General features: G+C 39.1%; 1 protein-coding gene across 1 annotated transcript in view; it reads right to left on the bottom strand.

Annotated features, from left to right (window-relative positions):
* Positions 1 to 7106: 7106 nt before the first annotated feature.
* Positions 7107 to 15144, bottom strand: part of LOC128664753 (alpha-2,8-sialyltransferase 8F-like) — a 146062-nt gene continuing 138024 nt past the window's right edge. The window contains exon 7 of the mRNA XM_053719559.1: positions 7107 to 7811. Within this exon, the coding sequence (XP_053575534.1) occupies positions 7349 to 7811 (463 nt within the window). The 3' untranslated portion in view covers positions 7107 to 7348. The remainder of the gene's footprint in view (positions 7812 to 15144) is intronic.

The following is a 15144-nucleotide window of genomic DNA, read 5'->3' as shown; positions in this document are numbered from 1 at the left end:
CCCTATGTTATATTTATTAACCCCTAATCTGCCCCCCACAACGTCGCCGACACCTGCCTACACTTATTAACCCCTAATCTGCCGAGCGGACCTGAGCGCTACTATAATAAAGTTATTAACCCCTAATCCGCCTCACTAACCCTATCATAAATAGTATTAACCCCTAATCTGCCCTCCCTAACATCGCCGACACCTACCTTCAATTATTAACCCCTAATCTGCCGACCGGAGCTCACCGCTATTCTAATAAATGTATTAACCCCTAAAGCTAAGTCTAACCCTAAACACTAACACCCCCCTAAGTTAAATATAATTTTTATCTAACGAAATAAATTAACTCTTATTAAATAAATGATTCCTATTTAAAGCTAAATACTTACCTGTAAAATACATCCTAATATAGCTACAATATAAATTATAATTATATTATAGCTATTTTAGGATTAATATTTATTTTACAGGCAACTTTGTAATTATTTTAACCAGGTACAATAGCTATTAAATAGTTAAGAACTATTTAATAGTTACCTAGTTAAAATAATAACAAATTTACCTGTAAAATAAATCCTAACCTAAGATATAATTAAACCTAACACTACCCTATCAATAAAATAATTAAATAAACTACCTACAATTATCTACAATTAACCTAACACTACACTATCAATAAATTAATTAAACACAATTGCTACAAATAAATACAATTAAATAAACTATCTAAAGTACAAAAAATAAAAAAGAACTAAGTTACAGAAAATAATAAAATATTTACAAACATAAGAAAAATATTACAACAATTTTAAACTAATTACACCTACTCTAAGCCCCCTAATAAAATAACAAAGCCCCCCAAAATAAAAAATTCCCTACCCTATTCTAAAATACAAATATTACAAGCTCTTTTACCTTACCAGCCCTGAACAGGGCCCTTTGCGGGGCATGCCCCAAGAATTTCAGCTCTTTTGCCTGTAAAAAAAAACATACAATACCCCCCCCCCAACATTACAACCCACCACCCACATACCCCTAATCTAACCCAAACCCCCCTTAAATAAACCTAACACTAATCCCCTGAAGATCTTCCTACCTTGTCTTCACCATACCAGGTTCACCGATCCGTCCTGGCTCCAAGATCTTCATCCAACCCAAGCGGGGGTTGGCGATCCATAATCCGGTGCTCCAAAGTCTTCCTCCTATCCGGCAAGAAGAGGACATCCGGACCGGCAAACATCTTCTCCAAGCGGCATCTTCTATCTTCTTCCATCCGATGACGACCGGCTCCATCTTGAAGACCTCCAGCGCGGATCCATCCTCTTCTTCCGACGACTAGACGACGAATGACGGTTCCTTTAAGGGACGTCATCCAAGATGGCGTCCCTCGAATTCCGATTGGCTGATAGGATTCTATCAGCCAATCGGAATTAAGGTAGGAATTTTCTGATTGGCTGATGGAATCAGCCAATCAGAATATAGTTCAATCCGATTGGCTGATCCAATCAGCCAATCAGATTGAGCTTGCATTCTATTGGCTGATCGGAACAGCCAATAGAATGCGAGCTCAATCTGATTGGCTGATTGGATCAGCCAATCGGATTGAACTATATTCTGATTGGCTGATTCCATCAGCCAATCAGAAAATTCCTACCTTAATTCCGATTGGCTGATAGAATCCTATCAGCCAATCGGAATTCGAGGGACGCCATCTTGGATGACGTCCCTTAAAGGAACCGTCATTCGTCGTCTAGTCGTCGGAAGAAGAGGATGGATCCGCGCTGGAGGTCTTCAAGATGGAGCCGGTCGTCATCGGATGGAAGAAGATAGAAGATGCCGCTTGGAGAAGATGTTTGCCGGTCCGGATGTCCTCTTCTTGCCGGATAGGAGGAAGACTTTGGAGCACCGGATTATGGATCGCCAACCCCCGCTTGGGTTGGATGAAGATCTTGGAGCCAGGACGGATCGGTGAACCTGGTATGGTGAAGACAAGGTAGGAAGATCTTCAGGGGATTAGTGTTAGGTTTATTTAAGGGGGGTTTGGGTTAGATTAGGGGTATGTGGGTGGTGGGTTGTAATGTTGGGGGGGGGGTATTGTATGTTTTTTTTTACAGGCAAAAGAGCTGAAATTCTTGGGGCATGCCCCGCAAAGGGCCCTGTTCAGGGCTGGTAAGGTAAAAGAGCTTGTAATATTTGTATTTTAGAATAGGGTAGGGAATTTTTTATTTTGGGGGGCTTTGTTATTTTATTAGGGGGCTTAGAGTAGGTGTAATTAGTTTAAAATTGTTGTAATATTTTTCTTATGTTTGTAAATATTTTATTATTTTCTGTAACTTAGTTCTTTTTTATTTTTTGTACTTTAGATAGTTTATTTAATTGTATTTATTTGTAGCAATTGTGTTTAATTAATTTATTGATAGTGTAGTGTTAGGTTAATTGTAGATAATTGTAGGTAGTTTATTTAATTATTTTATTGATAGGGTAGTGTTAGGTTTAATTATATCTTAGGTTAGGATTTATTTTACAGGTAAATTTGTTATTATTTTAACTAGGTAACTATTAAATAGTTCTTAACTATTTAATAGCTATTGTACCTGGTTAAAATAATTACAAAGTTGCCTGTAAAATAAATATTAATCCTAAAATAGCTATAATATAATTATAATTTATATTGTAGCTATATTAGGATGTATTTTACAGGTAAGTATTTAGCTTTAAATAGGAATCATTTATTTAATAAGAGTTAATTTATTTCGTTAGATAAAAATTATATTTAACTTAGGGGGGTGTTAGTGTTAGGGTTAGACTTAGCTTTAGGGGTTAATACATTTATTAGAATAGCGGTGAGCTCCGGTCGGCAGATTAGGGGTTAATAATTGAAGGTAGGTGTCGGCGATGTTAGGGAGGGCAGATTAGGGGTTAATACTATTTATGATAGGGTTAGTGAGGCGGATTAGGGGTTAATAACTTTATTATAGTAGCGCTCAGGTCCGCTCGGCAGATTAGGGGTTAATAAGTGTAGGTAGGTGTCGGCGACGTTGAGGGGGGCAGATTAGGGGTTAATAAATATAACATAGGGGTCGGCGATGTTAGGGGTAGCAGATTAGGGGTACATAGGGGATAACGTAGGTGGCGGCGATTTGCGGTCGGAAGATTGGGGGGTTAATTATTTTAAGTAGCTTGCGGCGACGTTGTGGGGGGCAAGTTAGGGGTTAATAGATATAATACAGGGGTCGGCGGTGTTAGGGGCAGCAGATTAGGGGTACATAAGTATAACGTAGGTGGCGGTCGGAAGATTAGGGGTTAAAATTTTAATCGAGTGGCGGCGATGTGGGGGGGACCTCGGTTTAGGGGTACATAGGTAGTTTATGGGTGTTAGTGTACTTTAGGGTACAGTAGTTAAGAGCTTTATAAACCGGCGTTAGCCAGAAAGCTCTTAACTCCTGCTATTTTCAGGCGGCTGGAATCTTGTCGTTAGATGTCTAACGCTCACTGCAGAAACGACTCTAAATACCGGCGTTAGGAAGATCCCATTGAAAAGATAGGCTACGCAAATGGCGTAGGGGGATCTGCGGTATGGAAAAGTCGCGGCTGAAAAGTGAGCGTTAGACCCTTTAATCACTGACTCCAAATACCAGCGGGCGGCCAAAACCAGCGTTAGGAGCCTCTAACGCTGGTTTTGACGGCTACCGCCGAACTCTAAATCTAGGCCTTAGACTCTGATTCCTTCTCTGATGACAAATCTGCTGCAGAAGATTTTGACAGTGACCTTTTCCCTGGGCTGTCATCATATAGTGACAGTTCAGAGCTGTCAGTTCCCGTGGCAGAGGAATGGCAACAACATCTGCAGTGGCCCCACAGCATACTGTGGGAGTTATGGGCATAGGGGATGTTGCAATAACATCTGCAGTGGACACACAGCATACTGTGGGAGTCAGGGGCATGGGGGATGTTGCAACAACATCCGCAGTGGCCGCACAGCATACTGTGGGAGTCATGGGCAGGCCTGTTCCAAGCTACAACTGGACCTCCCCTAATATGGTTAAGCAAGTGTTGCCTTCATTTACTGGCAATTCTGGCCTCTTGGTGGGCACTGCAAATTTTGAACTCATCAACTACTTTCAGTTGTTTGTGGATGATGAGTTCTTAGAATTTATTGTTCAGTAGACAAATCTGTATGCGATTTTTTAAAAATACTGGTGCAGAATTTAGCCGCCATGCCTGAGCACATCGATGGACTGCGACCAATTTGCAAGAAATTAGGAAATTCTGGGGCCTTACTCTGCTAATGGGGATTGTGCAAAAGCCAAGCATAGCCTCATATTGGTCAAAGCAGTCTACTCAGATGACCCCTATCTTCCCTGCTACAATGACCAGGGACAGATATATGTTACTGCTCAAGTTTTTGCATTATAATAATAATGCAAATGCTCTGCCACGGGACAACCCAGAACATGACTGATTGTTTTAAATAAGGCCTGTTCTTGACCATTTATTGGCAAGATTTCAAGAGTGCTATACTCCAGGCCAGAACATATCAGTCTATGAATCCTTGATCTTATATAAGGGACATATTGTTTTTAAACAATACATTCCTTCTAAGAGAGCTCGCTATGTGATCAAGCTGTATAAGCTGTGCGAGAGCTCTAGTGGATACAAACATATCGTTTTAGGGTATACACTTGCAAGGATTCTGTTCTAGCACCCCCTGGCTGTCCCTCCTCCCTTGCTACCAGTGAAAAAATAATGTGGGACTTACTCCACCCAATATTTAATAATGGTTACCATGTATATGTGGGTAACTTTTACACTGGTGTGCCATTATTTAAATTGCTATATAGCAAGGGCACTGTTGCGTACAGCTCAATCTGTGCCAATCGCAAAGGCTTTCCGACTCACATGTTCAGAAAGCAAAAGAGAGGAGAGACCTCAGCTTTGCGCTCTGATGAGCTGCTAGCTGTGAAATTCACAGACAAGAAGGATGTGCATCTTCTCACAACTATACATGATGAGAGCACATCACCTGTTTATGTCAGGGGGCAGAACATATCAACTTTGAAACCCATATGTGTCCTGGATTACAATCAGCATATGGGAGGGGTAGATAAGACTGACCAGATGCTTGAACCATACTCTACTTCTCGCAAAGCATATATATGGTATAAGAAACTGGCAGTCCACTTGATACAATTGTCAATACTTCATGCATTTGTCATGTATCAGGCTACCCAAGGAAGTGGGCTACGCTTTCTGAAATTTCAGGAATCTAATATTAAAAGCCTTCTCTCCTCAGGGGATATTCCAGTAACTGGGCCAAGTGAGGAGAATGCAAGGTTGCATGGCTGTCACTTTGCTGAGTATATACCAGCTACTGAGAAAAAAACTTTCCCTTGTAGAAGATGTTGAGTGTGCAGTCAGCATGAGCATCATAAAGACACCTGTTACTACTGTCCATACTGCCCCTCTAAACCAGGGCTATGCATGCCAGAATGCTTCCATATTTATCATACTATGGAAACATACTAGCTGCATACCCTCACAACCCCAGGAGGCTCTGAAATGCAGATACATGTCCCTGGTTGAGGTTTACGCCTAACCAGCCCAGTGCCCTGGTTGAGGCTTACGCCTGACCAGCCCATTGCCCTGGTTGAAGCTTATGCCTGACCAGCCCAGTGCCCTGGTTGAGGCTTAAGCCTGACCAGCCCAGTGCCCAGGTTGAGGCTTACGCCTAACCAGCCCAGTACCCTGGTTGAGGCTTATGCTGACTAGCACAGTGCCCTGGTTTAAGCTTATTCCTAACCATCACAGTGCCCTGGTTGAGGCTTATGCCTGACTAGCCCAGTGATTGAGTTGCCCCTAGCAAAAGGTACGTATGAAGGGAGATATGAAAGGTGTGTGACTGGCCAGTGGTAGGGGTTGTGTTTCTGTGAGTGAATAAAGATACAAAAGGTGTGTGTATAGTCAGTAGTAGGGATGAAAGTCTTGATGTATGTAGAGGTGAGTACTTCTGTGAGTGAATCAGACATGAAAGGTGTGTGAATGGTCAGTAGCAAGGCTTGAAGCCTTGACGTGGCGTTACTGCTCTCATGGGTATCCATGTGCTAATTCAACCAGTGTGAGTGCCTGTAATGCTTGTGTGGGTAATGCAAAAGAGTGCTATATTTTTAAACATAAAATAAAATCATTTAGAATTAGGTTAGTCAATTAATGAGGTATATAAAACTGTTTAATTGCATATATAACCCCTATACGTTTAAAGTGTTTCAAGGTAGCCATGTCTTCAGTTTAACAGCTGTAGCCACCTGGGAATTAGAGATTCAGTAAACAATGTACACAGTTTTGGAAAGTATGCCCCTTGACGCATCAACTGAGGGGCTGCATGTATTGCTAGCACAAAATTGGATTGTGTAAGACATAAATGAACATGTCACTTTGCTTAGAAAAAAATATTTTCTAAGCAAAACACCATATTCCATGGATATTTGCGCACTCCACTTTTGTGCTAGAAGTACATATAGCCCCTCATTTGATGCGTCAGGGGGTGTACTTTCTACAAAGGTGTACTTTATGTACCCTAATTTAACTTCCCAGGTGGCTGGAGCTGTTTAATTGCAGATATGGCAACCTTGAAAATTTTATTTAAAATTGTCTTTAAACATTTAGGGGTGATGTCTGCAGTTTAACAGCTGTGGCCACCTGGGAATTTAAGATACAGTATACAAAGGTAAACGGTTTTGGAAAGTACACCCCTTGGTGCATGAAATGAGGGGCTGCATGTGCTGCTAGCACAAATTTGGAGTGCGTAAGACATAAATGAACATGTCACTTTACTTAGAAAAAAATATTTTGTTGTCATATGTTAACTTCCCAGGCAGCTAGAGCTGTTTAATTACTGGCAACAATACATTAAATTTAAAGATGCTTTTTGTTAAGGTCTATCAAATTGACACGTTGGCAATAAAACATTAGAAAAACACAGTGAAATGTTCTCAATTTCTGCTTATTTTAGACAGGTTACATACTGCAAATATTTAGCAACACAGGTTTTGATGATAGAGATTAGAAAAATAAAATTACAAAGTAATTTTTCTTGATTGTGGAGTACAAAAATACAATTTTTTTTCATATTTTATGCTTTTATTTTAAAACCTGTTGAGACATACACATATAATAATGGTATATTTGGAATCTGCTAGGTCTGCTGAAAAAACAATATATAGTTTGTATAGTTTATTCACACAAACTTTACTTCTAAAAATGTTCAAATGTGAATTGCAACAAAAAGCTCAAAGCTAGCTTAGCACCGAGGTAGGAAATGGCTTAGCAGCCAAAGGGTTAAAAATGTTGATACTTCAGTTCAGTAACATCTTCCTACTTTCAGTTTCAGAATTCCCATGCTATGCATCTGGACATAAAAAAAGAACTCATTGGGCATGGAATGAAAAATGGATTTAGGCAGATTGTTGTCATAGTAGTGATGGGAAATTGGTTTTCCTTCTTGATCTTGAGAGAAAGGCCAAAATCCATAAAGTGTCACATTCTCACAATTTTCCAAGGCAGAACTAACCAGCATGATGCCAGAGGAAAGTCTTTTAACATTAAGACCTTTTTTCTTCCAGTAGAGATGCAAATTTTTCAAGTAATTTGGATTAAAAAATACTACTTTTTGTTCTGAGCCAAGATCTTTCACAGTATAATAAGCTTTAAATGACACATCCATATATGCCGAAAACGAGAATGCTGGTATGAGGATTAAAGCTGAACCATAGAACTTCATCATATCAGTGAATGGTTTTCTCAATTCATTCAAACTTGAAAATCTAAGGTAAAAGATATCATTATTTTGGGTATCTATAATTACAAAGAATATTCTGTATACTGATTATGAACTGATTTTTGTTTTAAATTTGGACACAATGGCCTAAATTAACGTAAACCAATACATATTTGCTTCATGGTTGCTATCGAATGATAACCTTCTCACAATTATTTGTAGATTTGTGTGATTTAAAATGCAACTGCACAAATTGCATTCATGGCCATGTAATGACAGCTCTCAATCTATTTCAATAGATATTAGTTCCTATGGAAGTCACTATACCGTAATATAAACAGTATCAATACTACATACGGCTGGTCACTATGCTGATATTTTCCATACAGCTGTCCTGATCTGCTGTAAAGTCTTTACTTTACCAGTGTGGATGATAGAAAATAAATAAGCTTCCACAACCAGTTATCCTCCACAGTAATAAAAGTTAAAGGAATATGAAACCCAAAATGTTTCTTTCATTCAGATTCAGATAGAGAAAACAATTTTAAACAACTTTCCAATTAACTTCTATAATCTAATTTGCTTCATTGTCTTAGCTTTGTTGACAAAGCAGCAATGCACTAGTGGGGGCTAGCTGAATGCACTAGCAGCTAGATTACGAGTTGTGCGCGCTATAGGGAAATTAACGAACACAACAAAAGTTGCGTTATTTAACCCCCTATAGCGCAGCCATTACAAGTTTTGAAAAACCCGGGTTGTGCATGCTATATGGTGCTTTTAAGCTCCATACCGCACAAAAAACAAGTGCTGTTTTGACGTGCTTGTGAACGCTTTCCCAATAGACATCAATGGGGAGAGCCGGTCAGAAAAAAGTTTAACCCCTCCGATCGCTGAATGAAAGCTCCGTAACGCAGCCCCATTGTTGTCTATGGGGGAAAAAAAGACAGTTTAAACCTAACACCCTAACATAAACAGTACGTCTAAACATCCCTAATCTGCCCCCCACTGACATCGCCGGCACCTACATAATGTTATTAACCCCTAATCTGCCGCTCCCGATATCGCCTGCACCTACATTATGTTAATAACTCCTAATCTGCCATCCCCGAAATCGCCTCCTCTATACTAAAGTTATTAAGCCCTATTCCCCTGCACCCCAACATCGCCCACACTATAATAAATCTATTAACCCCTATTCCGCTGCTCCCCGACATCGCCGCAACTAAATAAAGCTATTAAGCCCTAAACCTCTGGCCTCCCAAATCACTACCACTAAATAAAGATATTAACCCCTAAATCGCCAACCCCCCACATTGCAACAACCTAAATTAAACTATATTAACCTCTAAACCTAACCCTAACCGTAACGTAACCCTAAGCCCAACCCTAACCCTAAATCTAACCGTAACCCTAACCCTAACGTAACCCTAACACCCCCTAACTTTAATATAATTAAAATATAGCTAAACGCAATTATTAACTAAATAATTCATATTTAAATACTTACCTGTGAAATAAAACCTAAGATAGCTACAATATAACTAATAGTTGTATTTATTTTAACTAGGTAGACTAGTTAGTAAATAGTTATTAACTATTTACTAACTACCTAGTTAAAATAAATACAAACTTACCTGTGAAATAAAACCTAACCTGCCTTACACTAAAACCTAGCGTTACAATAAATAACAAACACTAAAATTACAAAAAAAACAAAACCTACCATTACAAAAAAATCTATAATAAACTACCAAGGGCCCTTAAAATGGCCTTTTTGTAGGGCATTGCCCTAAGCTAAACAGCTCTTTTACCTGAAAAAAAATACAAAGTCCCACTAACATTACAAACCCCCACCCCCCCCAAACCCACAAAATAAATAAAACTTTCTAAAAAAAAACTAATCTACCTATTGCCCTGAAAAGGGCATTTGTATGGACATTGCCCTTAAAAGGGCATTTAGCTCTTTTGCTGCCCAAACCCTAATCTAAAAAAAACACACCCAAAAAACCCTTAAATAAACCTAACACTAACCCCCGACGATCCACTTACAGTTTTTTAAGCCCCGCTTGAACGATCTTCATCCAGGTGGCGAGAACTCTGCATCCAGATGGCCTCTTCTATCTTCATCCAGGAGGCGATGTCCTCATCCAGGCGGCGAGAAGTCTTCATCCAGACAGCCTCTTCTATCTTCATCCAGGTGGCCTCTTCTATCTTGATCCCGGCGGCGTGGAGCAGGTCCTTTCTGAAGACATCCGGAGTGGAGCATCCTCTTCATATAGTCGCCGCCCTACACTGAATCTTCAATGCAAGGTACGCAATTTAAGATGGCGTCCCTTGCATTCCTATTGGCTGAAAAATTTGAATCAGCCAATAGGAATTAGAGCTGCTAAAATCCTATTGGCTGTTCAAATCAGCCAATATGATTTAAACAGCTCTCATTCTATTGGATGATTCATCATCCAATAGAATGAGAGCTTCTTAAATCCTGATTTGAACAGCCAATAGGATTTTAGCAGCTTTCATTCTATTAGATGATTCATAAGGTAAATAGAAGATGCCGCCTGGATGAAGATAGAAGAGGCCATCTGGATGAAGACATCTTGCCGCCTGAATGAGGACATCGCCACCTGGATGAAGATAGAAGAGGTCCCCTGGATGAAGACTTCTCGCAGCCTGGATGAAGATCTTTCAAGCGGGACATCAAAAACTGTAAGTGGATTGTCAATGCCCATACAACTGCCCTTTTCAGGGCAATGGGTAGATTAGGTTTTTTTAGAATTAGGTTTTTTAATTTGGGGAGTTGGTTGGGTGGTTGGTTGGGTGGTGGTTTTTACTGTTGGGGGGTCTTTGTATTTTTTTTCAGGGAAAAGAGCTGATATCTTTGGGGCAAAGCCCCACAAAAGGCTCTTTTAAGGGCTAATGGTAGTTTATTGTAGGCTAGTTTTTTAATTTTATTTTAGGTGGGCTTTTTTTATTTTTATAGGGCTATTAGATTAGGTGTAATTCTTTTTTATTTTGGATAATTTAGTTTGTTATTTTTCGTAATTTAGTGTTTGTTATTTTTTGTAATTTAGTCTTTTTTATTTTTGTAATTAGATAGTTTGTAATTTTTAGAGTAGTGTTAGGATTTTTTTACTGTGTATTTTAGTTTAATTTAATTGGTAGTTAGTTTAATTTTAGTTTAATAATTATATTAGTTTAATTGTTAGTTTAAACTTAGTTCTAGTTTAAACTTAGTTCTTTTAATGTGACAGGTACGTTTTAATTTAATTTAAGATAGGGAAATTTTAATCTAAAGTTAGTGGGGCGTTAGGTTTAGGGGTTACTAGTTTAATTTAGTTTATTGCGATGTGGGGGACTTTCAGTTTAGGAGTTAATAGTTTACTTTAGTACAGTGGTTGCCAACCGCGGTCCTCAAGGACCCCCAACAGTCCTGGTTTTCATTATAGCTGAACCAGTGCACAGGTGAAATAATCAGCTGATGGATGAGAGCAGGTTGGTTACAGATCAGCTGATTACTTCACCTGTGCACTGGTTTAGCTATAATAAAAACCAGGACTGTTGGGGGTCCTTGAGGACCGCGGTTGGCAACCACTGCTTTAGTATATTTTGTTGTGGGGGGATTGCGGTTTAGGGGTTAATAGGTTTATTATAGTGGTGGCGGTGTAGGGCTTAATAACTTTAGTATAGTGGGGGTGATGTGGGCGGATAGCAGATTAGGCGTTAATTATATTTAAATAGTGTTTGCGATATGGGAGGGGGCAGTTTAGGGGTTAATAACTTTATTATAGTGGTGACGATGTCGGGGAGTGGCGGAATAGGGGTTAATACATTTTTTTTAGTGGCGGCGATGTCGGGAGCGGCAGATTAGGGTTTAATAAGTTTAATATAGTAATTGCGATGCTGGAGGGCCTCGGTTTAGGGGTTAATAGGTAGTTTATGGGTGTTAGTGTACTTTTTAACACTTTAGTTATGAGTTTTATGTAACAGATTTGTAGCATAAAACTCATAACTACTGCTTTTAGATTGAGTTACTGTAATGTTAAAGATACTATGTTGTAGTATGAAAAATATATGAATGAATCACAACTGCTGAGTAAAAAGGTTTTGTAGCAAGGTTTAAACTAGATAATAACATGGATTACTAAAGAAAGTAATGTTAGAATCAGAGTATAAACTTTGCAAGTTTGTTATATGGTTAAATAGGAGTAGATATTTCTATAGCTGTATCAAGAACTGATTATTTGAGGAACAACAGAAAAACCATCAGTATAACCAAAGAGGAAAAATGAAACAGTGTTAACACAAAAATTAGCTACAATGAAAGTAGAAAGCTTTACCACAATATATCAGGAATTATGGCAAGTATGCGTAGCAGTTGTTACAAAAGAAAGATAATATCATGAAAAATAAGTAAGCGATTACAGACTGTACCTTGAGGGCAAACAAAGTATTGAGCAAGTTTAAAGAGAAATCTCACGGCTTGAATAGGTGAAGCGGTTGCAGCGCTGATGCCGAAAATGTTGGCGTGTGACGTCACAGCTCCACGATGCAGGGCGGAGGATTAGGCTGAATGAAGCAAGCTGGCAGCAACGGCTTGAGAGAAAATGACAATCCAATAACAGAAGTTGTAGGCTGATTTCAGCAGGAGAAGTTTAGTGAATCCTCAAAAGAATAATTTAAGTTGAAATCCAAAGAGGGTAATTAGAGCTCAGTTTGAATCACACTATGGTCAGTGGAAAACAATAACAAGCAAAGTGGAGAGGGGGGAGGAGGCTTAAATAGCATAGCAGGTAAATTGCTCAGAGAATTAAAGGGATATACACAGTACAAGTAACTGGTTATTATTAAACAATATGTAAACGTGACAGGATGCTCCCCTAAATGATCCACTCTGTGGATCAGGGATGAGGGCGATCCGGATTCTGTTGATGGAATTGTGAGATGAGTCTGGGGGCAGATATATTGACAGCTGGCTCCCAAGAGTCATGTTCTGAAGTGTAGCCTTTCCATCTTATCAGATACTGTAAGTTACCCCTATACATTCTAGAGTCAAGTATGGATTTAACCTCATATTCAATGTTGGGATCAATGGAGATAGGTGGAATACTTTGGCGTGAAGTGACATCACGTACAGAACGGTAGGGTTTTAGTAAGGAAACATGGAAGGTTGGGTATATTTTCAAAGTGCTAGGTAATTGTAACCGAAGTGCATTTTCATTTATGATTTTGATTATCTGAAAAGGTCCAATGAATAAAGGTGAAAGTTTTTTACTAGGAGTATTAAGATGTAAATTTTTAGTTGAGAGCCAAACTAAATCTCCAAGGGAATACCGTGGTGGAGCCATCCTTCTTAAATCGTAATAAAGTTTCTGTTTGGTTTTAGCTTGTTCAATAGCGTTTTTGACTTTTGTAAAATTAGAAGTGATGGAAGTTGTTAAATCAGAGATATATGGTAATGAACTTATTTGGGGTAGTAGTTGAAATGTTGTATGGAATCCATAGTTAATGAAGAATGGAGTCTGGTTGGTTGTGGAATGTACTGTGTTGTTGAATGTAAATTCGGCGTAGGGCAGATGTTGAGACCAAGAGTGTTGGTCGACATGACAATAAGACCTTAGGAATTGTTCAATGCTTTGGTTAGACCTTTCAGTCTGTCCATTAGTCTGAGGATGATAAGAGGTTGAAAGTCTTTTGTCAATATTGAAAATCTTGCAAAATTCAGTCCAGAGGGAACTAGTAAACTGGGAACCACGGTCTGTTAAAATGCGTCGAGGGAGACCGTGAAGTCTGAAGACGTGTAGTAGGAGCAGTTGTATAGTTTCGGCAGCGGTAGGTAGCTTGTGGTAGGGTATAAGATGTATCATCTTACTGAATAAGTCCACCACGACAAGGATAGTGGTATAATTGGAGGATCTGGGGAGATCAACGACATAATCCAAAGCTATTTCGGCCCAAGGTCGTGATGGAGTAGGTAAAGGCATGAGTAAGCCATAAGGTCTATGTTTTGATCTTTTAGTGGTGGCACAAACTGAACAGGAGTTAATGTATTTCATTATGTCGGTATTCATATCAGGCCACCAGTAACTCCTTTTGATAAGCTCTTGTGTCTTGTGGATTCCGGTATGTCCCGCGAATAAAGATTCATGAGCTGAATGTAATATCAAATCTCTGATGGAAGGGGGTACATATAACTTCTCATCAAAATAATAGAGGGAATCCTGTTTCATTTGTAACTGTTGAAGAGGTTTAGTTTGGTCTTTATGTTGTTCTTCTTTTAGGAATGGAATAGAATCAATGAGAAACAACAGGTATTTATTCTCTGGAATTACAGATTCTTTTGGAAGACAGAGATCAGAGGAAGTAGGCAGTCGTGAGAGAGCATCTGCCTTCTTGTTCTTACTAGCTGGTCTGTAAGTGATAAGGAAATCAAACCTGGAGAAATACAAATTCCAACGAACATGTCTTGCAGTGAGGGTTTTCGTACTTTTGAGGTACTGTAAATTCCTGTGATCAGTATACACTATGGTGGGGTATGTGACACCTTCAAGGAGATGACGCCACTGTTCAAAAGCAACCTTGATAGCCAATAATTCTTTGTCACCCACGGGGTAATGCAACTCAGGAGCCGTCAAACATCTTGAATAAAAAGCTACGGGATGTAGAGGTTTCTTTAGATGTTCTCTTTGTGAAAGAACGGCTCCAATGGCATAATCGGAGGCATCAACCTCTAATACATATTGGAGTTGGTTGTTAGGATAACGTAATATAGGTGCAGAAGTAAATTTTTGTTTTAGGAGATCAAAAGCCTTTTGAGATTCTGCAGTCCAGATGAACTTAACATTTGATTTTGTGAGGTTGGTAAGTGGTTTGGCAATTGCTGCAAAATTTTTTATAAATTTTCGATAAAAATTTGCAAAGCCAAGGAAGCTTTGTACCTGTTTCTTATTATTTGGCTCTGGCCACTGTGTTATGGTAGTGATTTTTGAGTCATCCATCTGTATACCAAATTCCGAAATATGATAACCAAGAAAGGTGATCTGGTTTGTATGAAATATACATTTCTCGGCTTTAGCATATAAAGAGTGTGAACGTAGGCGTGATAATACCTGCCTGACGTGTTTTATGTGATCTTCTAATGTTTTTGAATAGATCAAAATATCATCAAGATAGATTACAATATAAGTGTCTAGGATATCTTTGAAAATATCGTTAATAAAGTGTTGGAAGGTTGCCGGGGCGTTGCAGAGACCGAATGGCATGACGGTATATTCATACAAGCCATAACGAGTACGAAATGCCGTCAGCCATTCGTCTCCAGCCCTCATCCGAACGAGATTATATGCACCTCGAAGGTCAAGTTTAGTGAAGACCTTGGC

The sequence above is a fragment of the Bombina bombina genome, chromosome 6, assembly GCF_027579735.1.
Source record: "Bombina bombina isolate aBomBom1 chromosome 6, aBomBom1.pri, whole genome shotgun sequence".
In the NCBI taxonomy this organism is placed as follows: domain Eukaryota; kingdom Metazoa; phylum Chordata; class Amphibia; order Anura; family Bombinatoridae; genus Bombina; species Bombina bombina.
This window is presented reverse-complemented; position numbering and strand designations above follow the sequence as displayed.